Source organism: Pygocentrus nattereri, chromosome 18 (assembly GCF_015220715.1).
Source record: "Pygocentrus nattereri isolate fPygNat1 chromosome 18, fPygNat1.pri, whole genome shotgun sequence".
NCBI classification, from domain to species: Eukaryota; Metazoa; Chordata; class Actinopteri; order Characiformes; family Serrasalmidae; genus Pygocentrus; species Pygocentrus nattereri.
The window spans coordinates 17393099-17420350 of NC_051228.1; the positions used below are offsets into that span (position 1 = coordinate 17393099).

General features: G+C 39.8%; 1 protein-coding gene across 3 annotated transcripts in view; it reads left to right on the forward strand.

Moving 5' to 3' along the window:
• bmp1b (bone morphogenetic protein 1b) overlaps window positions 1-27252 on the forward strand; it is a 67549-nt gene that overhangs the window by 4277 nt on the left and 36020 nt on the right. For all 3 annotated transcript variants that reach the window (XM_017718899.2, XM_037547665.1, XM_037547664.1), the window contains exons 2-6: window positions 6124-6219; window positions 9864-10043; window positions 13766-13883; window positions 14381-14559; window positions 21289-21394. In XM_017718899.2, coding sequence (XP_017574388.1) covers window positions 6124-6219; window positions 9864-10043; window positions 13766-13883; window positions 14381-14559; window positions 21289-21394 — 679 coding nt within the window. The remainder of the gene's footprint in view (window positions 1-6123; window positions 6220-9863; window positions 10044-13765; window positions 13884-14380; window positions 14560-21288; window positions 21395-27252) is intronic.

The window sequence follows — 27252 nt, forward strand, 5'->3', positions numbered from 1 at the left end:
ATACAAAGATAATTCAAATTGAAGTGTAAAAAGTAATGTAAAGTAAAGGAGACTAGAAATTGAAGCATAATTAAAATCGTAGATTTAAAAGAGAAGAAATTAATTATTAAATCCAAAATGAAATGAAGGAAAATAGAATTGAATTAGAGAGGAGTGCTGTACAGCTAAAAGTGTTTAAATTGTGCTGAAAGCTGCTCGAATAGAAATGTTTTTAGGCTGGATTTGAAAGTGTCCAGTGTCTGGCTTTTCTAATGCTCTGTCAACTTGGTCCGTTTAAGAGCAGCATAGTAGCTAAACGCTGCTTCTCCATGTTTAGTCTTCACCTTTGCAGGACTAACTGACTGAGTAGAACACTGCTTGGCTCAGAAAGGGAAATCCTTGAAAAAAAACTGAATTTCTCTTAAATTTTTTAACTAGAAGTTTGATCAAAAGTGTACTTTAAAAAAAAAAAAAAGAAATGTGTGCGGGAGGGGACACTGAAAAGGCCACCGCACACTGGACACACCGCATTGCACAGCATAGCATCATCTAGCAAAGTGTTGCTATGAACACCAGCAGAGAGAGCACATAAAAGCCAGGTTCAAGTTCATTTTTACATTCGTATAAACAGAAATAAATGTTCAGCATCTTATCACGCATTGTAGCCATTTACTAGCTCTTCACAGAATTGCTGCTTTGGTGCTGAAAGACACAAGCTAAGATCGCTAGGCTAGTAACATTAGCTGAGCTAATTTACCATTAGCATTTATCAGTTTACCTAAAAGACTGGATGCCTGAGTTGTGAGCACTGCTGCACATATGCACCAGCGCCAGTTTGCAGACCTCCAATAAAAACAAAAGTTTTGAATTTTTAAACATGTGATCTCACTAGCGCTTAACACTGTCACTTTGGAGCTGAGGGTTATTTGTTTTTAGTTCCTCCTATCTTCTCCAGCTCATGTGTGCATATAGAGTGCCGAGTGACCAGTAATAAGCCAATTTCAAATTGGATCAAATTGCTAATCATGGTTATTGATATGACAGATGATCATTAGCTAACTTTATTACTGTCTGATAAGTTTCTAATTACTAAGTTTCTAATTTGCCAGAATGTTTTGAATACAAAACAGCATGTTTTCTTTATTGGCTTGCAATCCATAACTTATAATCCATATGTAACTTATAATCCATATTGAATAGAAAGCTGTTTTGGTTTTGCCTTGTTTTCTTTTAAAAATACCTGCAAAACTGAAAGAACAACGTATGTATGTCCTATATTGGGAAAAAAGTCAAAGACTTCCTCCCCTTGTTGTGATGTCCAGACTCAAATCTTTCAGGTGTTAAAACCACCTTTGGACCAAAAGATCTTTTAATGGCAATTGTTTGGAAAAGAAAACTGTCAAATCATCATTGATTATTTAGACTAAACGTACTCTTCAATGAGAATGTTGAAAAGATAAATACACACAAAGCTTGAGCATAGAGCTGTTTTATGAAAATCTAAACCTGCTGCAACTGCTGATGGACAGAGTGCAGGTCATTCTCAGCCAATACCAATATACTGACACAATGCTATGATTAGGATCAACAGGAATGTCTTTTTAAAGTCGTTTCTCTGTGTAATGAAAACTAATGAAAGTCTATAACTACTGTGGGCGGGCCTTAGATGCTGGGGTCCTCAAACCTTGTGTTTCTGTGACATGTCAGTCAAAAATGTATAAATTGACACCAACAGTAGTGCTCAAAAGCTGATGCCTGAAAAAATAACTATCATAACTCTTTGTTTTGTATATATATATAATATGTTTCAAATATAACATTATATATACTACCATGTGGAAATCCACCCATCATTTATTTAATTTCCAGTCAAAACGGCCATTAAATACAAATTACACATTATTCAGTAGATATTTCTGATATTTCTGAGGAGATTAGGTATTCCTCTTGCATGAGGAAGGAGAAAGTCAAAGGACAGACTGGAGTTCAAAAGCTGATGAAGCTCCTAACAACCACCTGGAAGACCTGGTAGACACCAGAACTGTCCCCATCAGATAAACAGAACTTATACAGTGCCAGACTTTAAGACAATGAAAATTTCAGTTGAAATTATAAAGAAACAATAAGTGTTAATTTCTTAATTAAAGTGTGTGCATCATTATTTTTATCTTCCTATATTAAATCTCTCATTGCACTGGCATAACTTTGGTCTTATATGGAATATGTGAGTTGTGTCAGAGCAGAAAAATTAAAGTACAGTTTGCTTCGTTCTCTGCGGCTGTACTGTGTGTCCACTGCAGAAGAACCATATTATCATGGTGGGGAAGGGGGAGGGCATTTAAACTGCACACCACATTACTGCAATTACCGCTGTGTGTTTTTCAGCCATTTGGACTGTAACGCTGCAGAGAGAAAGGTTTATTCTGCATATGGTCAGAGCAGAGACACTTTTAGAAGATGAAAAGACCTCATTTTGAGTTAATCTAAATGCATTTCACAGCACTGTAGCAAAATCACCACATGCTATTTATAGCTGTGTTTTTCTGCTCTTAAAATATTTAAATGCTTGATCCCATAAAGGACAGAATAAATATATTTTTTTCAAAATAATATGCAGGTTATTTCTATAAACAGATTAAAGCATATATATATATATATATATATATATATATATATATATATATATATATATATATATATATATATATATATATATATATATTTGTTATATGTATTTCATGGTGAAGTATAAAAGCTTTTTACTTCAGGTTCCATTTGAAAAGGGATTAAAAGGTCCATATCATGAAAAACCAATTGTGATGTAGTAATGTAGACATTGTAAACAAGCTTCAGTTTCCCCAGTTCACAGTAAACTGCAAAAACAGGCTGTTGTGAACACAACCATGAACACATTTCTGTATGACTGCCCTCACCCTACAATGGTTTAGCCCCACCAATTCAGCCTACAGCAGTTTAGCCGTACTCACCAGGCCTACAACTGTTTAGTCTTGCCCATACAGCAGTTTAGCTCCACCCATTCAGCCTATAGCAGTTTTACCCCATCACTCATCCTACAGTACTTTAGCCCCGCCCATTCTGCCAACAGCGGTTTAGCCATGTCCAGTGAGCCTATAGCAGTTGAAGTATTTTTCCCCCCTTAGCCCTGAGGATTTCAGTCCCAACTCAGCTGATTGGTCAGCATGATTTCTAAATGATTGGTTGGAGAGCTGATCAGCTCATTGGCTGAGTAAAGTGATTTGTGCTGTTACAAACGTACAGTATGTGAGGCACCCATGTTCTGTCCTGGAGTTCAGCCTCCAGTGGTGGATAGAGGAGAGTGCTGGTCTGATCTGGAAACAGCTTTTTTGCACCAGTTCACTTTTTGCCAGGTGGATTTAGCGCAGATTATCCCAGCAGGAGGCTAAATGGGAAGCAGTGGAATTCTGAACCGACTTCATTATTTATTTGTTTTTCATTATTTACTTGTTTCTGCTAAATTGCTGTATACTCCATGGGTTGGGCTAAACTGCTGTATATTCAGTGGGTGGGGCTTCACTGCTGTATACCCAGTAGGTGTGACTAAACTGCTATAGGCTGAATGGTGTAAAAACGTGTTGGTTTTTGTTGCATCACATAAACTAGGAATTGAAAACAGGCTGTTTATGCAGCTATGTTTCCTCATATGGTCTGTAAGTGCGAGATGCTGTGAATATTTCCATGAGAACAATTCTTGTTTCAGTCATGTGGGCCTTTTTATTTAAATGTGAACAGCGTGCAGCATTAAGTGTTGAAATTGGTATTTCATACCATCAGACTCTTATGCAGTTATATATTTTTCTACTTCAACTCTAATTTGCATGAACATTATGTAAATGTGTTCTGTTCCATTTGACTGAGTACAGTGTTTCTCCCTATATTTTAATTATTAAAGTGTAAAGCAGCCAGAGGCTCGAAAAAAGAAAGCAATCATAAGCATCCCACCTGCCGCCTCTTGCCACACGTTCCTAATTAGAAAAAAAATCTGAACTGCTTTTTCTAAATCCCTCCAGCTAAAAGCCTCCGAGTTTGTGTGCTGTTATGAACTGCCTCTGTGTGGCTTTAATTAAAGAGGACCAGTGTAGGTCTATTAGGATCAGGTTTCCATGACGATTACCAAAAAAAAAAATCAAACCCAAAATCAAAAGGCCTTTCACTGTTTCAGTTATTACCTTTCTCCCTTGCACGCACTTCACACAAATTGATTTGGACGGTCCACCCAACCCCCACCCCCCCCACATACCTACTCAAGTGTGATTGTCTGTGATTTAGACTTGTGTGAGTGATGATTGAAGGAGGAGAGGAATCAAACAATGCTATTTTCTTTCATCCCCCTAAGACCCAATCAAACTCGGTCTCACTGACAACTGGGCTACAAATACAGATGTGCCATAAATTGCTTTCAAAACACCTCAGTACATTTATTCTGGTCTTTATCTCTCTGTATCTCTTTGTTGTTTCTTCTGTTTTTCTTTGTAATTCACTCCACATTTCTGATTGAAACGGTAGTTCTTTATAACTACACTTGACTATATGGTGTTATTTATAAACATGGACTAAATTAATTCTTCAGCTACTGTTTGTGACTGTTGTGACAATGTCAAAAAATGCATGCTCACATCTATTAGAGACTATTTAAAGGGGAACTCCACCAAATTATCTAAGATATAAGATTATATCGGTTAAGATATAAACATAGTCATTCACAGTGGTTTGGTGTAAAATGCTCCATTCTACAGAAATTCACTGAGTCAGAATTGTTCACAGTGGTGGTGATAGGAATCAGATTTCCAACTCTAAAAGCTCCCTCACAGGAGGTTTTTACATGAAATGGTTAGATATACATTGCCTGATTACTGGGACATTGTTTTACAATAGTTTTGTGATACAAATGTTGGCCTAAAACGTCTTTCTGATCTATTTATTTTAATCCATTTGTTGTGGTGGGATACATGCAGGACACTGTGAGACAACATATTCCCCAAAGAAAACATATTTCACATGTTCCATTGTTTTTCCATCATTAATGTTCCATGTAAAAGAAGACTCGTGTAGGCTGACTGGTGGTTTTGGATAGTAAAATGTCTATATTTGTATTGTAGTCATGGTGGCCCCTGGTTCCCATCACCACCACTGTAAAGAAATCTAAACCATTTCACACCAAACCGCTCTGAATCACTCATCTCACATACTAAATTATGCAGGATATCAGTGGAATTCCCTTTAGATTTGAAGTGTTTCGGCATGCTTATTGATGGGGTACACGCTTCCCTTTTTGGAAAAAGTGGGTAAATTAGATTTTTTTTTTGATGAACTGTAGCTTTAGCACTGCTGTGTCAAACTTTCTTTCAGGTCACAGATCAGCAGAGATCTGCATTTTCCCCTTGTTTAGCGAGCTGCATGAAAGCCTTGCTAATTAGCTGATTAGTATATTCAGGTTTGTTTAATGAGGAAGAGTTTCTGTGTAAAGCTGAGCAGGAGAGGTGAGGGTTTTTTCACTTTAGCACCAGTGACCTTCATTCTACCTGATTAAAGCTCTCGGCAATGGAGTATGTAATGTAATTTCATCAAGAGGGTCATTACACTCCATTCTTTTCTGAGTAACCTCATATATCACTGATCTCCACATCTCTGAGTGAATCTCTCTCTAATGGAACTCTCATTGGTCTCTAAACAACAAGGAGTAATGTCGGCTTTATACCAAAGACTTTTTAAGCAGTTTCACTGTCGAGGACTAATTTAAATATGTCAGAATAACATCAGGAGAGTTTTGCTAGAATTGCATTGCACTGACGTCATCTCAGTCATTTGGTGTAAGGTGGGCAGGATGGCTGACTTAAGTCAGTCTTCGTATCTTGTCTTAATAATAAAATCAAACGTGTTTAATATTTTCATACATTTTATGGCTCATACAAATAGTGATGTGGACATTGTCAACAACCAATAGGTGAGCTCAGCGGCATCGCCTGGCCAGAGCTGTAGCCCCAAATATTTATAACCCGCCCTGAGCGTCAGGCTTCAGTCTTTTAAAAGTCTTTTCAGAGTCTTTTCAGAGTCTTCTACTGTATGAACAGCATGAAGTGGTCTGTATCCTGGTTTGTGTTTCAGTTGCATTTCTGGGGGACATCGCACTGGATGAGGAGGACCTGCAGAATCTCAGACTGGATCAGACTGGACAGTCCAGCTCCAATGACACTAAACCAGGTATGTGTGACTGGCCCCGGTCTATAAAAGTAACAACAGCAGCAACAATAAAAATAATAATAATTTTTATGCACAAATCTGCACTTTATATACGCATATCACTGCTGTCGGAACAAAACCTTGTATCTCCATTTTTGGCGTTTTTCAGTTTTTGATATAATTTGAAAATGCCTGTTGCTCTTCACATTGTATATAAATTCAGTGATGAATGGACTTAAAGAAATGACATGAAATTACTTAATAAAGTAATTCCTTACATCAAAACGTAATTGACTTACATAAAAAATTAAGTCTGTTTTTTATTTCTCCTGTAAAGCTACCGTTTTGGAGATACAAGGTTTTGTTTCCCGGCAACAGCAATATAATACACACACACACACACACACACACAACCGTTTCTCCCTCAGGGTCGCGGGGGGGTGCTGGAGCCTAACCCAGCGGTCATTGGGCGGCAATATATATATATATATATATATATATATATATATATTTAATATTATATCTCCATATATTTATATTTTATATTCTTCTCTTCTTTCTATATTCTTATATTTTTTTATTGTATATTCTGTTTCTCATTTCAAAGAACATTCATGAAAGCATTTCACTGCACGTTATAGTGTGTATAGCTGTGTGTGGGACCGCTAAAGCTTGATTTTACTTGATTTGATTCCATTCAATTCTTTTTAGGAGACTCACTTTCAGTTTCCCAAAGAAATCTGCCGGCACTCCTCCAAAGTTCAGTCTTAGAAGTTGGTTGTACACTTTTTAAAAAGACGGTTCTTAAAGGGTTCTTTAGTAAAGAAAAGTCTCAACTCTCAAAAAACCCTTTGCATAAATAAAGGGTTCTTTGCATGGTGAAATGGTTTTTTAGATTGATGGAGAATGTACATGGTTCTATATAGACCTTTTTGGAAAAGAATTCTATGTTGGGGTTCTTCTAGTGTTATAAACTTGATATCATAATGATAAGAGAACCCTGCTATACAGAACACTTTTCAGAAAGGTTCAAAATAGAACCATCTACAGCACATTCTCCATCAATATGAAAAAAAAAATCATTTCATTATGCAAAGAAATATTTTATTATGCAAAGAGTTCTTGGCCTGTTCACGATTCTTTATAGAACCATTTTCTTTACTAAAGAACCCTTAAAGAACCATCTTTTTAAAGAGTGCACAGGTGGGCGATGAGGAAAAAATATTCACCATACACAATATTTATCACAATGCTTTGAAACCGATTAAAGTGTAACCTTTAAAAAACTGCAAAATCTACGAATGCTGTGATTATTATACAGCATTTCCCACACTGCAATAAACAAAACAAACAGACAGGACTAATTATGCACTCTTTGTAATGACACATGCAGTTGATCAGTGTTCTTTGAGTACTGACCATAACCATGATATACTCAGAAACGTGCGTTCTGTATCACAGTAACAAAAATATCATGATAACAATAAAACACCTTTATGTTGCCTACTTCTAGAAGCTTTCTGCTTCTCACAGTCCAGCTAATCCCAATCACATTCAGTGATGTTGAGGTCTGTGCTCTGGGGTGGTCAGTCCGTTGTTCAGCTTCTTTGTTTGATGTGTCCGTCTCCTTTTCTGAGTGAGACTTCTTGACAGCTACACATCCTTTCAGAACCATAGTGCTGAGTTGTTTTTCTCACAGTGGAAAGATGGACAGGAACACCTGTGGATGTTTTCAGATCTGAAGCAGCTTGATTTTCAAAGATGAAAGCTGCTGTTTTACTGATGGGGACCGTTTTGGTGTCTACCATGTCTTCCAGGTGGTTGTTAGGATTTTTCTCTGTAACTTTTAATCAGTTTTTTTATGAACTACAGTTTTGGAAACTCCTGTCTAACACTTTGATTTTAAGTGCTGTTTGTTAAAAAATAATAACAATACATTTTGGTGGTCTACCAGGCCTTGCACGTCTGTTGTTAAGTCCCTAAATAAGTAGACTTCAAATAAAGTGTACCCAAATGTTATTTATGAGCAGCAGAGATCTGGTTCTAAATGTAGGTAATGTGATATAAACTGAGTCTGTTCTACAGTTTCTCATTAGGTTGAATGAAAAACGGTCTCTAAATGCATGTAACCCTGAGAAAAGAGAGGAAAGAAAAATTCTTTTAAATAGTTGTTTCAAACAAGAGTTTTAATGTTTATATGTGAAAGCATAATGGTAAGAGGAAAAGTTCGGCGTTTTAAAAAGAAAGGGAGAATAAAAGGTTGAAAGAAAAAGAGAATGTTCAGTTCGGTTGAGATGTAGAGAGTGAACATGAGTTCAGTGCAGCCGATTATTAAGTAGGTCTGTCAATGTTCTTGTAATTTCCTCTTGATTGGATAGATGTAGGAGTTCGTTAGTGAGCGTCTTTTATGATTGGTTCCCCTGTAAAGGGGACAGGGGCGTATGCGCGTGCATGCGCGGGCGAAGAGAAAGAGAGTTCACGAACGAGTACGGCAAAAAACGAAAGCATTTACTTCAAGGTTTTTGGAGTAAAATAGGCTTACTACCCGCACTAAGTGCCGGCTTCACAACTTTTTATGCTGCGTAGTAACGTTCCTGCAATGTACTGTTTAGTTAATATCCTAGCTTTCGGTGTGGAAGTTAGCTAAGCTAGCTAAAGTAGTTAGTTAACCTAGCTAGGTTACCTTGGGAACCGAGATGAGAGCGCTAAGTGGCTAATTCCGCCGCACACCACCGGAGGAGGAGTGTTTTGTGCCACAGAAGAGGAGAGACGTGACGTCGCCCGTGCAGCGTCAGCCAAAGCTTCAGCGAGTGATATAGCCAGGGGTGCACGAGTGAGAGAGACCTCTAACGGGTGTTTGAGGTACCGTAAAGTTATTGTTTTATGGTCACACCGTTCACGAGCATCGAAACAGGCCTGCAACGGGGTAAAAACTAGACAGGGTTGATTGCGGCACAAACTGCGTTTTTATGACCGAGCGCTCAACCCGAAAAAAGTACAAACTCCCACTGCAGCTACAGGAACCTTTGATCAATGAGGGAGCTGTTATTTATTAGGTTTAGGACTTTTGGTTATTTTTGTACATAGGTTACTTGCATTGCGCATGTGTTTGGGAATATTCTACGTTCTGGAGAGAAGAACCTGTGTTTCAGTGCTAAGCATGTAGTCCAGCACACTGTGAATTAGAGTTCATATACTGTCATTGAAATAATCAGAGAACGAAATATTTTGTTTTTCAAGGAAAGAGCTTTAACTAAACTTTCAAAATAATATTTTGTTTTTCAAGGAAATATCATAAATATGTCCACGCTGGAACATTTTAAAATGAATGTGTGAAATCCTAATTGATGCTTTAGTCTAACTGATTGTGTCTATTAATCTGTTTAGGACACATTTGTCAGTAACACACAGAAATTAGGGCAAGCTCAGCAGGAAGATGTTAAAGCTAAAGTAGCATATTTACCAAGCCCAGGGCCCCGTCCTGATTACCAGTGTGTAACTTTAAATGATCATTTTAAAGGGAAAGGTGCGTTACATGTAGGTATTGTGATATAAACTGAGTGTTATGCAGTTTCTAATTAGGCTGAATGGGATTTTTACCCATGTCCTGTAAAGCTTGTCTGACCTCACAGCAGTAGGTATGAAAATTTTCTCTCCCATTCTAGCGAACTCCTCATTAGCGTATCGGATCAGAGAGGCTGAAGTTCTGCCTAACGGCAGCACAGGGAATGGATCGTTCTGGGACAAAGCAGATCTTTCCCGCAAGAGGAGAGCGGCCACTGCTCGGCCAGAGAGGGTGTGGCCTGATGGAGTCATCCCGTACGTCATCAGCGGAAACTTCAGCGGTGAGACCTCATCACCATTTCTGTCCTTAAATAGTTATCTAGACAAATTTCAGTCAGGTTTTCGGCCTAATCATGCTACTGAAACGGCTCTAAGTAATATTATTGATGACATTCCTTTAAATACAGACTCTGGAAAAAATCTGTTCTATTACTGCACCATGTCATTGTTACCTTTGATACCACTGAGCATAAAATTCTCATAGTTGAGAGAGTGCTGATGACCTGTGGTGTTCCCTAGGGTTAAATTCTTGGGCCATTCTTGTTCAATTTATACATGCTGCCTCTTGGCCGAATACTACAAGACTATGGAAAATCTATACTAGACTATACCATAGTAATATAGATGATACTACTATTTGGCCCTCTCCCCAAACAACTACGGTCCCTTTGATTCACTCTGTAAGTGCCTTGAGCACATCAGTAACTGGATGGAACAAAACTTTCTGTAGTTGGATAAAGATAAAACGGAGATTATTTGGGAATAGCAATGAAAGACAAAGACTAACTGCCTATCTGGATCCAAGAGCCCTAGAATCTAAAGAACTAGTATGTAACATTGGTGTACTAATGGTCTCTGATCCTGTGTCAAAGCAGCTACTAAATCAGCTTTTTCTCACCTTAAGAGTTTAACAAAATCAGAGATTTTCTGACTAAAGCAGACCTGGAGAAACTCAGCACCTTTATTTCTAGCAGGATTGATGACTGTAATGGTCTCCTAATTGGACCCTCAAAAAAGACAAACGGGTTCAGATGTTTCAAAAGGCAGCTGCCAGAGTCTCACTAGGAGTAAAAGAATTGTTAAATCCTTACATTGGCTGCCAATCTGTTCCAGAATAGATGTTAAGGTGCTGTCACTACTCTGTAAATGTCTTAATAGCACAGGAGCAGCATATTTTTCTGATATGATCTGAACTGAGCAGAACTCTTAGATCATTAGGAACTAGTCAGTCAGTCCTGCTGAAAACGAAGACTAAACATGGAGAAGCAGCATGCTGCTCTTAAATGGATCCAGTTGACTCAGAGCATTAGAAAAGCCTGACACTGGACACTTTCAAATCCAGCCTGAAAACATTTCTATTTGACTAGCTTTCAGCTCAGTTTAAACACTGTCTGTGTTTCAGTCCCAATCTAACTTTGTTTTTAATTTGATTATTTAGCTATGCTAATTGAATTTCTATTTTATTTTTAATTTCATGATTTTCTCTTTTAAATATATTGTTTTGATTATGTTTTAATGTTTTTAGTGTTGTTTTTCATTGTTTTCCTCTTTGTGCATACTTTACTTTTTAAACAACTCTGACTCAGAATTTTCTCATTTGTGTCGTGTTTTAAAGGTGCTATGTAAATAGACTTGCCTTGCCTTGCCGTCACATCACTTCCACATACTCCACACAGCAGTTTAGACTTATTTCAGTTAAAGGACCCAAAAATTGGAAAACAGAACATTTCTGGCTTTTTAAAAATAAATGTTTGATGCATTAGCAGTGAGTGGTGTGGGCAAAAATTTATATCAATATATAATTAATGTTAATGGCTTAGATTAACAGTGGCGTATTATTTTGGATGTTCCTTCACGTTTAATTAGAACCATATTTAACAACTGAAGTAAATCTGAATGTTTTTTTATTGAGTGAAATAGAAAAAAAGAAATGAACTTTATACATACACAGACAGACAGACAGATGTCAGTGTTCCTTTTTGGCCCTAATGAGATAAAGGAAAGTGTATGTAAAGCACACAGCGGCTTCTCTGAGTGCAGCGAATGTCTTGTGTGTTTAATTCAGTACAGACTCAAATTAATTTTGCTGCTTCCCCCTGATGAGCTGATTTAGGCTCTCAAAATATCCTAAGTATTCTTTTAATGCTGGTAACATTTTCTAATTAGAAAATTCACCAGCTTCTGGTTCAGCTTTTCCAGTTCCACCTTAAATGGTGCAGCAGTTGTATATTGGTCCTTGAGGCAGCGCCATTTAAGATTGAACAGGAAAATTTGAACGAAAAGCTGGCGAATGAAAGCTGACTTCAGCTTCGTAGATTTAAATCTAGAAAATTGAAGATATCAGAATATCTTATGTAGTTACCTATAAATATGATCTTACAGCAGGTCTTTTTGACAATTTATCAGAACACCAGCTAGTGTCAGTGCTAGACCAAAGGCTAACCCCAAGAGACTGGCTTTTCCTACTGCTCTCTTTTCTGCATTAATTCATTATAGTCTGATGTCACTCCTTTTAACAATAACCTGGACTAACTGAGCTCAGACTGCAGCTCACTGCAAGACAGATGAGCATGTTCTGCACTGTTTGAATGTCACTATATATTATTTGCATACTGGAATAACAGTAATGACACAAATTATACCTTAAAAAGAACTTCAGCCAGTACACCGAATGAAGCAGTACATCACCCACCGTTGTGATGTAGTATGTAAACACTTAAAGTTTCAAAACGTACTTTTCATTCCACTATATAGAAAATACAAAAAGCATGATTTATATTTACTGTTTTTGTTAGGTCACAAAAAACAACTTATCTTCATATGTTGGCAATCAAAAGTTTGGAATGATAGTTTTTAGTAAAATAATAATAAATTTTTTTTAAAAGGCCCACCCATTTAGCCTTCAGCAGTTAAGCTCTGTCTATGTAGTCTACAGCAGCAGTTTAGCCCCGCTCATTCGACCTACAGCAGTTTAGCCCCTTTCATTCGGCCTACAGCAGTTTAGCCCCACCCATTTACCCTCCAGTGGTTTGGCCCCACCTATTTAGCATACAGTGTGGAGATAAAGCCAGAGAGGCCAGGTTGAGATGGTTTGGACATGTGTTGAGGGGGAATAGTGGATATATTGGGCAAAGAATGTTGGAGATTTGCCAGGTAGAAGGAGAAGAGGTAGACCTCAGAGAAGGTTTATGGATGTAGTGAAGGTGGACATGGAGATGGTTGGTGTGAAAGTAGAGGAGGCAATGGATAGGGCAAGATGGAGGCAGATGATCCGCTGTGGTGACCCCTAAAGGGAGCAGCCGAAAGAAGAAGAAAGATTTAGCATACAGTGGTTTAGCTCCAGGGCAGCACGGTGGTGTGGTGGGTAGCGCTGTCGCCTCACAGCAAGGAGGGCCTGGGTTCGATTCCCCGGGCTGGGTCCTCTATGTGTCGAGTTTGCATGTTCTCCCCGTGTCTGCGTGGGTTTCCTCCGGGTTCTCCGGTTTCCTCCCACAGTCCAAAGACATGCAGTCAGGCCAATTGGACATGCTACGTTGCCCCTGGGTGTGTGAGTGACTGTCTGTGTCTGTCTGCCCTACGATGGACTGGCGACCTGTCCAGGGTGTATCCTGCCTTCCGCCCGAAGACTGCTGGGATAGGCTCCAGCACCCCCCCGTGACCCTGACGGAGAAGCGGCTTAGAAAATGGATGGATGGATGGGTTTAGCTCCACCCATTCATTCTACAGCAGTTTATCCCTGCCTATTTAGCCTACAGCAATTTGGTCCCATTCGGCCTGTAGCAGTTTATCTCCACCTATTCGGCCTGTAGCAGTTAAGCCCCTCCTAATCAGCATACAGCAGAGTCCAGAGCTCAATATGACAATGTATTTGTGAGTTTCTTGAAAAGAATGGAAGCTGAGAGTGACACACTGAACACTTAAACAGAGAGGTGGTCGGGGGACTGTGTACAATATTGTATATTAGATTTTTTGCTGAACTATCACTTCAATTGTCCTCCTCCAGGCAGCCAAAGGGCGATCTTTAAGCAGGCGATGCGTCACTGGGAAAAAAACACCTGTGTCACTTTCACGGAGAGAGTGGCTGAGGAGAGCTACATCGTATTCACCTACAGGCCATGCGGGTGAGATCAAACACATTTTTTTTAGATTAGATTAGATTAGATTAGATTCAACTTTATTGTCATTGTGCAGAGTACAAGTACAGGGCCAATGAAATGTAGTTAGCATCTAACCAGAAGTGCAATATATAACATTATTTACATAAAGTGCGGTGGTAACAGTGACCAGTGCATAAATATAACTGTTATATACATGTGTGTATAAGTGAAATGTGAAATATGTAATATAAAATATGAGACATACAATATAAAATATACAGTGTTATATATGCAGTGTTATATGTATCTGTATATGTATTTGTCCCTCCAGTTACAGCATCTTAGCAACAGCCTGAATCTAAAATTGATTTTAATATTCAAATTGAGTTAAAATAATGTGATAAAGGTATTAAAAATTAGTGTGGTTAATGATTATCAATGGTAGTATTTTATGAACACTTTAGCCTTAATACCACTCATTATGATATTACGCTAAGTGTGTACTCTGTCTGTCTCTGTAGCTGTTGTTCATATGTGGGGCGTCGTGGCGGAGGTCCTCAGGCAATCTCCATTGGCAAAAACTGTGACAAATTTGGCATTGTGGTGCATGAGCTGGGTCACGTGATCGGCTTCTGGCATGAACACACAAGACCTGACCGAGACGGACATGTCAGCATCATCAGAGAGAACATCCAACCAGGTAACAAATACGCATCTGTCCATCACACACCTGTACCTGACCATCACACACACCTCTACCACCTGTACCTGGCCATCACACACCTGTTACAACCTCATATGTCTAGGGGAACACTTAAGGCTGTCCATAAAAAAAAAAAAAAACAAGCCAACGCCATCCAGCTGCCAGACCAGGACACCACCAACTACAAATATTTGACCAATCGTCAGCATTTATTTCTTTTAACTTGAACAAGTCTTATGAAAGCTGATGAGTCTAGTGTTAAACTGGTCAAATGCAGATGAGCTTACACAAAAAAAAAATCTTCCATATCTGTATCTGAAAATCACAAACCTGTTTGTGTACATCACACAACTTTGCCTCTCAATCACACACCTGTTACTATACATCACACTCCTGTTAATGTACAGCAACAGGTGGCTGATGTACATCACACACCTGTGCCTGTCCGTCACACACATGTACCTGTCTGTCACGCACACCTCTACCACCTATACCTGTCCATCACTAACCTGTACCATGACATCTGTGAAACCCACATCATACACTGTGTGTAAACAGCTATCTTTAAATAGTTTTTAATATGAATTATCATGTTTGTTTGCAACTTGTCATATTGAAGTCTGATCAGGTTAATTTACTGCTTTAAGGTGCCCGTATCCTACATTGTTCTTGTATTTTTTTTCTTTTATAACATTTGTTTGAGTGTCTGTACCAAAAAAATTTCATAGTTCATTTTACAACCCCAATTCCAGTGAAGTTGGGACGTTGTGTAAAACATAAAATAAAAAACAGAATACGATGATTTGCAAATCCTTTTCAACCTATATTCAATTGAATCCATTACAAAGACGAGATATTTAATGTTCAAACGGATAAACTTTATTGTTTTTTGCAAATATTCACTCATTTTGAATTTGATGCCTGCAACACATTCCAAAGAAGTTGGGACAGGGGCATGTTTACCACTGTGTTACATCACCTTTCCTTTTCACAACACTCAATAAGTGTTTGGGACCTGAGGACACTAATTGTTGAAGCTTTGTAGGTGGAATTCTTTCCCATTATTGCTTGATGTACAACTTGCGTTGCTCAACAGCTTCATACAGTTGCGCTTCATAATGCGCCACACATTTTCAATGGGAGACAGGTCTGGACTGCAGGCAGGCCAGTCTAGTACCCGCACTCTTTTACTACGAAGCCATGCTGTTGTAACACGTGAATGAGAATGTGAGAATGTGGCTTTATGAGAATGTGGCTTTGCATTGTCTTGCTGAAATAAGCAGGATGTCCCTGAGAAAGACGCTGCTTGGATGGCAGCATATGTTGCTCCAAAACGTGTATGTACCTTTCAGCATTAATGGTGCCTTCACAGATGTGCAAGTTACCCATGCCATGGGCACTAACACACCCCCATACCATCAGAGATGCTGGCTTTTGAACTTTGCACTGACAACAATCCAGACAGTCCTTTTCCTCTTCGGCCCAGAGGGTACAATGTCCATGATTTCCAAAAACAATTTGAAATGTGGACTCGTCAGACCACAGGACACTTTTCCACTTTGCGTCAGTCCATCTCAGATGAGCTTGGGCCCAGAGAAAGGTTTATCTGTTTGAACATTTAAATATCTTGTCTTTGTAGCGAATTTAATTGAATACAGGTTGAAAAGGATTTGCAAATCATTGTATTCTGTTTTTATTTATGTTTTACACAACGTCCCAACTTCATTGTATTTGGGGTTGTACATGAAAATTTTCCAACATGTTTGTCTTGTACAATTAGTCTTTTTTTTTTCTTTTTTTTTTTACTGTGCCTGTAAGACTGATATGTCAATAAGGCCTGTTCTGATTGGTTTTGCCTCATTCAAAAAGGAGTTCATGCTAAAACATTCCTTCCAACTTCAGTGTTACTGAGGGCTGAAGGCTAAATAGGCAGATATATCTAAATGTGTGGGTTGTCTTGATGTCACAAAAATGATGAATTTAGAACGTGGTTTTTTTTTTTTTTAGTTTCTATGTTTGGATGGTGTGTACTAGAGACTGTACAGCGTTTTGTAAATGTAATGACTTTAACATAATACATCGAACTTTCGTGACATGGGACCTTTAAGGACAGTTTGGAAAGGAAACCTCAGATGATACACACAACAAACATGGGGCCTCAGCACAGAGCTGATTTATCTGATTATTTATGATGAATTAAACCTGAACATGAGTTTTTAATCACTTCATTTAAAAGTGGCAGAGAAAATGGAGAACAGTAGTTTGAAAAGATTTTAAGCTGTACTGTGGGTGGAAAGTGGCCTTGAATAACAATGTTGAAAAAAAAGTATTCAGAGTCAAAATCCTGAAAAAAGAGAAGAAAACTGCAGGATACTGTGTTGAGTGCATGGAGTTTTTTTCCTGTCTGTATTTAGAGGGTTTTTTTTTTTAAGGAAGATAATTACAGTTTCCAAAGTGTCACAATAGCTCTTGAGTTCCTCTGAATCTTCAGCTGTTCACTTGTTTGTGTTGTAGGCAACAATAAAACTTTTAAAGTGATAGCTCGGTATAAAAGGAAAATAATATTGACATAGTCGAAATATTACACACATTTGGCAATTTTTCAGCATATAAAATACATTTTTTTTAAGAGTGAATCTTCTTCTTCTTCTTCTTCTTCTTTCGGCCGCTCCTTTTAGGGGTTGCCACAGCAGATCATCTGCCTCCATCTTGCCCTATCCATTGCCTCCTCTACTTTCACACCAACCATTTCCATGTCCACCCTAACTACATCCATAAACCTTCTCTGAGGTCTACCTCTTCTCCTTCTACCCGGCAGCTCCATCTCCAACATTCTTTGACCAATATATCCACTATTCCTCCTCAACACATGTCCAAACCATCTCAACCTGGCCTCTCTGGCTTTATCTCCAAACTGCTCCACCTTCACTGTCCCTCTCATCTGCTCATTTCTAATCTTGTCCATCCTTGTCACTTCCAATGAAAATCTCAGCATCTTCATCTCCGCCACCTCCAGCTCAGCCTCCTGTCTTTTAGACAGAGCCACAGTCTCCAAACCATACGTGATAGCAGGACGTACTACTGTCTTGTAAACCTGCCCTTTAACTCTTGCTGCTATCCTTCTGTCACACATCAGCCCTGACACACGTCTCCACCCACTCCATCCTGCCTGCACCCTCTTCTTCACCTCTTTTCTACACTGTCCATTGCTCTGGATGGTTGACCCAAGATATTTGAAGTCATCCACCTTTACGAACTCTACTCCTTGCATCTTCACCTTTCCACCTGCCTCCCTCTCATTCACACACATGTATTCCGTCTTATCTCTACTGACCTTCATTCCTCTCCTCTCCAGTGCAAACCTCCACCTCTCCAGATTCTCTTCCACCTGCTCTCTACTCTCACCACAGATTACAATGTCATGTGCAAACATCATGGTCCATGGAGCCTCCTGCCTGACCTCATCTGTCAACCTGTCCATCACCATTGCAAACAAGAAGGGGCTCAAAGCTGATCCCTGACATAACACTACCTTTACCTTGAAACCATTTGTCACTCCAACTGCATACCTCACCACTGTCTCACTATCCTCATACATGTCCTGCACCACCCTAACATACTTTTCAGCTACACCTGACTTCCTCATACAGTATCACAGTTCTTCTCTTGGCACCCTATCATATGCCTTCTCTAGATCCACAAAGACACAATGCAGCTCCTTCTGACCTTCTCTGTACTTCTCTACCAACACTCAACGCAAAAATTGCATCTGTGGTACTCTTTCTGGGCATGAAACCAAACTGCTGCTCACTGATCTGAACCTCTCGCCTTAGCCTTGCTTCAACAACGCTTTCCCATACCTTCATGGTGTGGCTCATCAACTTTATACCTCTGTAGTTACTGCAGCTCTGCACACCACCCTTGTTCTTAAAAATGGGGACCAGTACACTAATTCTCCACTCATCAGGCATCCTCTCACTCTCCAGGATTTTGTTAAACAACCTGGTTAAAAAGTCCACTGCCTTCTCTCCTAAACATCTCCATACCTCCACAGGTATGTCATCTGGACCAACTGCCTTTCCATTCTTCATCCTTTTTAAAGCTGCCCTCACTTCCACCGTACTAATTCTCTGCACTTCCTGATCCACTATCTCTCCCCCCGTTGTCCTCCGCTCTCTCTCGTTTTCCTCATTCATTAGTTCTTCAAAGTACTCCTTCCATCTACTCAACACTCTCTGTTCACTCACTAGTACATTTCCCTCTCTGTCCTTTAACCTGCTGTACATCCTTTCCAGATCTGTTTAGCCAAACGATACAAGTCCTTTACTCCTTCTTTACTGTCCAGCCTCTCATACAGCTCATCATAGGCCTGAGCCTTTGCCTTTGCCACCATTCTTTTCGCTATGCGACTAGCCTCACAGTACTCCTGCCTTCTTCCTTAATCTCTCTGATTATCCCACTTTTTCTTAGCTGCCTTCTTCTTCTGAATACTCTCCTGGACCTCCTCATTCCACCACCAACTTTCCTTGTCTTCTTTCCTCTGACCAGACGAAACACCCAACACATTCTTGCCAGTTTCTCTCACCACCTTAGCTGTAGTTTCCCAGTCCTCAGATAGCTCCTCACTGCCCCCAAGGGCCTGTTGCAATTTTTCCCTGAAATGCCTGCAACCATCCTCCTCCTTCAGTTTCCACCATCTAATCTTTGGCTCTGTCTTCACTCTCTTCCTCTTCTTTGTTTCTAATCTCATTCTACAGACAACCACCCTATGCTGCCTTGCTACACTTTCCCCTGGCACCACTTTACAATCTCCAATCTCCTTTAGGTGGCATCTCCTGCTAAGGATATAATCCACCTGTGTGCACCTCCCTCCACTCTTGTATGTCACCCTATGTTCTTCCCTCTTCTGAAAATACGTGTTCACCACAGCCATTTCCATTCTCTTTGCAAAATCTACAACCATCTGACCTTCCCCATTTCTGTCTTTCACACCATACATACCCAGCACCTCTTCATCCCCTCTGTTCCCTTCACCAACATGTCCATTGAAGTCTGCACCAATCACTAATCTCTCCTCTCTAGCGACACCATCTACCACTTCATCCATCTTACTCCAAAATTCCTCTTTCTCCTCTAACTGACAATCAACCTGTGGTGCATATGAACTGACCACATTCAAAATCACACCATCAACCTCCAACTTCAGGCTCATGATCCTGTCTGACACTCTCTTTACATTGATCCGGTATGGCAATCATATTCGTGATCCGCATGATAGTTTTGGCACAAGTTTTACGCCGGATGCCCTTCCTGACGCAACCCTCACCATTTATCCGGGCTTGGGACCGGCACCAGAAGTGTACAAAGTACACCCCTAATGGCTTAGTTTAGTTTAACGTTCTCCAACATATCCATTACAGTAAAACTAAATTGATAACCTAACGTTTGTGATACGTGTGACCATTTCTGTTCTGCCAGAGCTAATCTGACATGTTTTTAGTCAGCCATTTTTAAGTTCCCGTCTGATGTGTGGCGATAAAGCCTAGAATGGAAACAGCTACTTTTAGTGTCCTAGCAAGCTGTGTTTCAATAAATAGTACAAAGAGGGATGCTTTGGCCTTTGTAACTCTCCTAGCAAGGATAAGGATTTTAATGAATTGGAAGTCAGCATTCCACCTAAAGTTTCATAGTAGCTCAGAGACTTCTTAGTATTCACTTAGGGGGTCAACCAAAAAATTGTATACAATCTAGGAGCCTATGTTATCATACTTTGAAAAACTACAGACTCTTGCTGCAGACTAAGCAAGACAAAATGACAAAGTGCAGCATTTTTCACTTATATGTATGTAAAATACCTGTTCCTTTCAATTAAAATATATATTAACAAAAATTAAACCCACCTAGGACTGGGCTGTATGGCAACATAGATCATTATCATGATAAATTGTCACAGTATAATACAGTCTGCTTTTCTGAACATATCTTGTATATTGCCAGTACTTGTAAACTCTGAACGTCTACGTTTCATTATAAAGAGAGTAGTATTAGTCCTGTTTAACTGGATTTAGTGCCAAATACTGAAAAAAATCATTATGTTCACAGTTTTATAGTATTTTTTTAAAATGTAGCTGTAGCTCTTTTTTCTCTGTTCCAACTGATCAGACATCTGAAAAAATACATATTGTGACATATCATGTACCATGAAAATTTCTTGAAACATTGCATATATTAGATTTTTGAAGTGTTGCCCAGCTCTGAATCTACCCAATTTTTACCATAAATATAGTCCAAGACAGGTTTGCTTCTTAAGTTTTTTCCCAGGAGTTGCACAGCTGACATGCAATTCAAGCTATGTAGCATGTCAATTAGCAAGGTTCAAAGTCATCATGGTGCTAAGTTATAATGGTGCCGTCAAACACTCGCCTCAAACCTTTCAGTATCTAATAGTCTTGATTATGAGGTTTCTGACACTGATTGACTCACTGTTATCTAGAAACATGGACTAAAGTTAATTAGTGTAGCTAATTACATTAAAAATGTTTATAGTTTTTCACAGTTGGAGGTCAGTGTGTGATAATTTAGACGTGCAATTAGCACCATACTAATTAGTGCACTAATTAGCTTCCACTGTTAGATACATTAGCCTTGTAGCTCCAAGAATTAATTCTGCTGGTCAAAGCTTTAAACGCTGTTCATTTTTTTTCTGTTCTGCTCTGTGGGTTTCAGGGCAGGAATATAACTTCCTGAAGATGGAGCCAGGGGAGGTGAACTCTTTAGGAGAAGTGTACGACTTCGACAGCATCATGCATTACGCCAGGAACACCTTCTCCAGGTGTGTGCGTGTGTGTGTGTGTGTGTGTGTGTTGGGGATGTGCATCTCAGTCACTGAGGCTGTTGTGATGCACATCTCGATATTCATGATACGACATGATTCAGTGCAATGTGACGCCATTTGATTCAGCACAAGCAATTCAAAGTGATATGATGTGACACAAGAATATAATGCTAGGCAATTTAATCTGGTACAACCCCAATTCCAATGAAGTGCTGGGCCAGAGCTCATCAGGGATGGACTGACGCAAAGTGGAGTCCACATTTCAAATTGTTTTTGGAAATCATGGATGTCGTGTCCTCCATGCCGAAGAGGAAAAGGACTGTCTGGATTGTTATCAGCGCAAAGTTGGAAAGCGAGCATCTCTGATGGTATGGGGGGTGTGTTAGTGCCCATGGCATGGGTAACTTGCACATCTGTGAAGGCACCATTAATGCTGAAAGGTACATACAGGTTTTGGAGCAACATATGCTGCCATCCAAGCAACGTCTTTTTCAGGGACGTCCTGCTTATTTCAGCAAGACAATGCAAAGCCACATTCTACACGTGTTAGAACAGCGTGGCTTCGTAGTAAAAGAGTGCAGGTACTAGACTGGCCTGCCTGCAGTCCAGACCTGTCTCCCATTGAAAATGTGTGGTGCATTATGAAGCGCAAAATACGACAACGGAGACCCCGAACTGTTGAGCAACCGGAGTTGTACATCAAGCACGAATGGGAAAGAATTCCACCTACAAAGCTTCAACAATTAGTGTCCTCAGTTCCCAAACACTTATTGAGTGTTGTGAAAAGGAAAGGTGATGTAACACAGTGGCAAACATGCTCCTGTCCCAACTTCTTTGGAACGTGTTGCAGGCATCAAATTCAAAATGAGTGAATATTTGCAAAAAACAATAAAGTTTTTTCCGTTTGAACATTAAATATCTCGTCTTTGTAGTGTATTCAATTAATTATAGGTTGAAAAGGATTTGCAAATCATTGGATTCTGTTTTTATTTATGTTTTGCACAATGTCCCAAATTAATTGGAATTGGGGTTGTACACACCGGGGGGTGGGGGTTGTTGGGGGTTGAAAATTTTTTCAAAATTTGCATTTAATAATAAAGATATAAACAGGGTCATTGAGAATGGTTTGGTATGAAATGCTCTGCTCTAGAGAAACTTACCAAATCAGAAATGTTCACAGTACTGGTGATAGGAACCAGACGTCCAAGTCTTAAAGCTCCCTCATAGGAAGTTATTACATGAAATGGTTAGATATACACTGCCTGGGACTTGTTTTACAATAGTTTTGTGATACAAATGTTGGCCTTAAACATCTTTCTGATCTATTTATTTTAATCCATTCATGATGGAGGGATGCATGCAGGGTCTTGTGAGACAAAATAGATTTTCCACTATTTTTCCGTCATAAGTGCTCCATATAAAAGAAGACACGTGTAGGCTCACTGGTGGTTTTGGGTAGTGAATAAAATGTCTGTATTTTTGGTGTAGTCATGGTGACCCCTGGTTCCCATCACCATCACTGTAAAGAAATCTAAACCATTTCACACCAAACCGCTCTGAATCACTCAGTTTACATCTTGTACACATCTTGTTTATATCAAATAAATCCACTGAGAAATTACATTATTAAAAGAGTAGATTCAACAGATGCTTTTTAGCTTGAGTTTAAAGGGTTAAAGGCTTACAAAGAGCTGAAAGGCTGCTGCATGCCGGTAGACAGTGAGGAGCTCAGGAAGCCTAACATCTTTTATTTGTGCTTTGGTCATCTTCACTTGTTCCCATAGCAACATCATCTATGAATCTTCTCCACATTCACCTTGACGACTTTTCTTATACCATGCAAGTACCTTTTTGTACAGTAAGTGTTTGTGATTAGTGAGTTGTACAGGATTCACTACAATAATATTTCTCCTCTGGTTGTCTATAAAGTGGACAAAATCAGAATGTTTGTAAACATAACGGTCAGCTGTTTATCTTGGTGGACAACTTGTGTCCTATCAGCAGCTCAGCTTATGACACAATTTACAGTAAATTGAGGCATAATAATCAAAATGTTAATAAAATCTGGTTGTGTTTGACACTTAAATGTCAAACATATCCAGGTATGTAATCTGTTCTTACATTTTTCCAGCTTTTTAAAGCAGGTAGAGCTGCTATAAGCAGTATTAACTCCTTTGAGGATCCTCTGTGTTTGAAAACACTCTCATCTGAAGCTAATAACAATTTAGCAAATTTAGATGAAGTTTAGGACTATTACATAATCAGTAAGAGCAGCAGAATGTAAACTAGAATGCCATGTTAATGTTTCTGTTTGTATTTGTAGAAGTATTACTTTGTAGAGAGTGTGAAATAGTTGCCGCTATCAGCATTTTATGCTAGTGGCCACAGACCAAGTGTTTTTGCTCATATTTTGAACTCAACAGAAAAACTGAAGCTTTCTTTGATTATGCTGTATTATCAGTAATAAAGAAGACACTGAAAACACAGCAAGCAAATGCTCTTTTATTGAACAGGCACTGCAACAGAGAAGCTTTACAAAGACCACAAATGCGTAGCCCTGTACTATCCCAAACTGAAACACATGGGGGATAACACAGTTACTAGTTGACTGCAAAGCCCACCCTCCTTGAACACAACTACATATAACAGCAACAACATCAGTAACAACAGCAACAATAAGCACCCTTTCCTGGCAGTGTGGCATGCTCTGATAACCAGTTTGCTTGGCCTGTGATGGACACCAACCCACTAAGGGTCAGTCGTCCCAGCAATCCACACAAGCAAATCTCCCAAGCATAGTTCCTTGGGGCGTGCAGTGTCCCGGCCTGCACAAGTTGGGGGACCTGTTCCTTGGTGGTGGCATAGCCCCAGTTCTCTTCTAGTGCTACAACCTTGGCGCAGCAGTTCTTCAGCATACCTGGCTTCAGACCTTTGCAGTTGAAAGGAATGCACGCCACTTCCTTCTCACCAGGCTCCAGCTGGGCTTCGCTGCCGAGCCTCTTCACATTGTTTCCTTCGCTGTCTACCCCAGCCAGCAAGCTTGCTCTCACTGTCTGCATGTGTCAGTGAGGGCATAGGCATAGCGCACAGTACCCCCTTCTTTTGGGCTACGTGTTCTTTGCTGTCCGTCTTTGTTGATGCGCTGCTCAGCTTCTTCCAGCTCAGTGGCAATATCCTGCTTCTGACACCAGTACACTTCATTGTAGACATTTGTGTGAGTGTGTAGAACAGTGCAGTATTGTTTCAAATTAGCCACTATGGTCAAATAGCTAGCAAATATGGTAGTGAATTAGCCAAACTACACAGTTTTTCTTAACATAAAAGGATGAAAAGATATACAAAAATTTACTGTTAACTTCAGTTCAAAGTTTTTGGAGATACAAAGTTTTTTTTTTTATCACAGCAGTTAAATCTAACTTTGCAGTTGTGTCGTTGTCCTGTAGTCGGTACCATGACCATGAGCTCTGGGTCTAAACTGTTTATTTCTGCAGGAAAAAAGAATGGCATTTTTGAAAATCACTACTCTGGCACCCTGTGGGAATCATTTCTGAAATATGTGAAATTTAGACACGGAGCTAGCCATGGTGAGCACAGTGATAAAAGGATACATCTGGTTATTCCAGCGCAGATTACCCCATTTCACCCTGGGATCTGATTATCATAAATTAAAATGTCCACAAGCAGCGCTCTTGCAGGAGAATATTTATAAATGCAAAACTGCACAACGATCAGACATGCATGACAAAATTTTAAACTGCTTACAGCCTCCAAGCATTTGAAATCTCAGGACTGAGTGTATGTTCAGGATCTTTTTTATTGTAATGTGTGAAGTAGAAGTAAACATTGAAATTCAGAAGCGCTCTCTAGGTTCACTCTCCAGTCCACGCTGTACATATATGTTCACTGACCTTCCTCTATAGCATCATTACCATGGCAACAGGGAGAAAGGGTGAGGGGAGGGGGGAGAGAGTACGCAGAACAAGAACTAGGAGAACAAAAAATGAGAGCTAAAAAATTGAGAGAATAGATGGAATGAGAGAATAGATGGAATGAGAAAAGAAAGTAAAAAAGAAGAAAGGGAGAGAAAGAAATGAGAGACAAGATGAAGAGGGAGAAAGAGGGAAAAATAATGAGAGGAGAGAAGGAGAGGAAAAGAAAGAATGAGAGAAAAATGGAATAAGAACCAAGGTATGGGAGAAGAGAGTAGAAGAAATAATAGGAGAGAAAATAAGGAAAGATGGAATGAGAAAAGAAAGATAAGTAATGAGAAAGAAAGAAAGAAAGACAATGAGAGAAAAAGAGGCAGAAGAAAACGAATAAGAGATGAGAGGAGGAGAAAGAAGGAATGCGAGAGAAGGAGAGAAGAAATAAAGAGTGAAAGATGGACAAAGGAGAAGAAAGTGAAAGGAGAGTGAAGGAAGAAAAAGAAATAATAGAAGAAGAGGAAAAGGAGAGAATAAGAAGAAAAGAAAAAAGCGGAAGAATAAAGATTGAGAGTAGGGAGAAAGAAAGGAATAAGAAAGAAAGAATACGAAAACGAGAGTAAAAGAATGAGAAGGGAGAATGACAGAACAGAGAGGGACAAGAAAGAAAGAATATATAGTCCCTCCAGCAGGTCCTTTGACAGCCTCATTGTCTCTTCTTGGTAGGCCGTGACTGGCAAACCTCAACCGGGATGCACTCAGGGGCCATCCTGATCAGATGCCTACATCAACTGGAGCTCTACCCGGAGCTTCTTCCAGATGACTGAGCTCCTCACCCTGTTAGTAGAGTGTAGCCCACCGCCCTGCAAAGAAAGCTCATTTCCGCCACTTGTATCTGTAACCTCATTCTTTCTGTCTTTACCTAAAGCTTATAATCACAGGTGAGGGTCAGGATGTAGAACGACTGGTAAACAGAGAGCTTTGCTACAGCTCCATCTCCACCATTACACTCCGATACAGTGACCGCATGACTTCTGCCACCTGACCCAGCCTGCAGCCAATCTCTGACCATGCATCTTGAACAAGACCATGAGATACTGAAACTCTTCCTGGGGCGGGTCCTCTGCCCTCACCTGGATCAGGGCCTTGTCATGGTGGAAGGGCTTATGTGGTCTAGGGGTCTTCAGAGCTAAGCTCCAGATCTGCACCAAAAGCAAATAGGTCTGGAGTGAAGACCCAGACTAACATGATACAAAATCCCTTATGAACAATGGACGCAATATATCATGTACCCTGCCCGGGAGGGGGTTACCAGGTACTGCTCCTGGAGCCAGGCCATGTGTACTGTTCCTCAGCAGTCATGGGCTGGAGGTTGGGGAACCAGCCCTGTGACCGGAAGGTTGCCGGTTCGATCCCCTTGGCTGACAGTCCATGACTGAAGTGCCCTTGAGCAGGGCACCTAACCCACAATTGCTCCCCGGGCGCCGTGGATAGGGCTGCCCACTGCAAGTGTGCTCACTGCCCCCTAGTGTGTGTGTTCACTAGCATACATGTATGTGGGTGTTTCACTGCACGTATGTGGGTTAAATGCAGAGGTCTAATTTCACAGTGTGCGCAAACAGTGACAAACGGTTGTAAATACTAATTTACAGTAACACTTAAAAACTGACATTTAAAAAAAAAAGTCATAGTCAAGCCTTTATGAGGAGCCCTCTAAACCCAGAAAATCAAAGCACAATAAATGAGTGATGACTCATCCGGTCAGAATGAGAGGTCAGTGCTCTCTCATAAAGCCCAATCAGGGAGCCAGATGGCGATCCTGACATTGTAAAATACTCTGAAAAGGACAGTATTCCACTTCTGTTTGGTTCTTGAGCTTGAGCTTAAGGTCACATTTAGAAAATATAAAAACTTACATAAGGGTGTTTGACA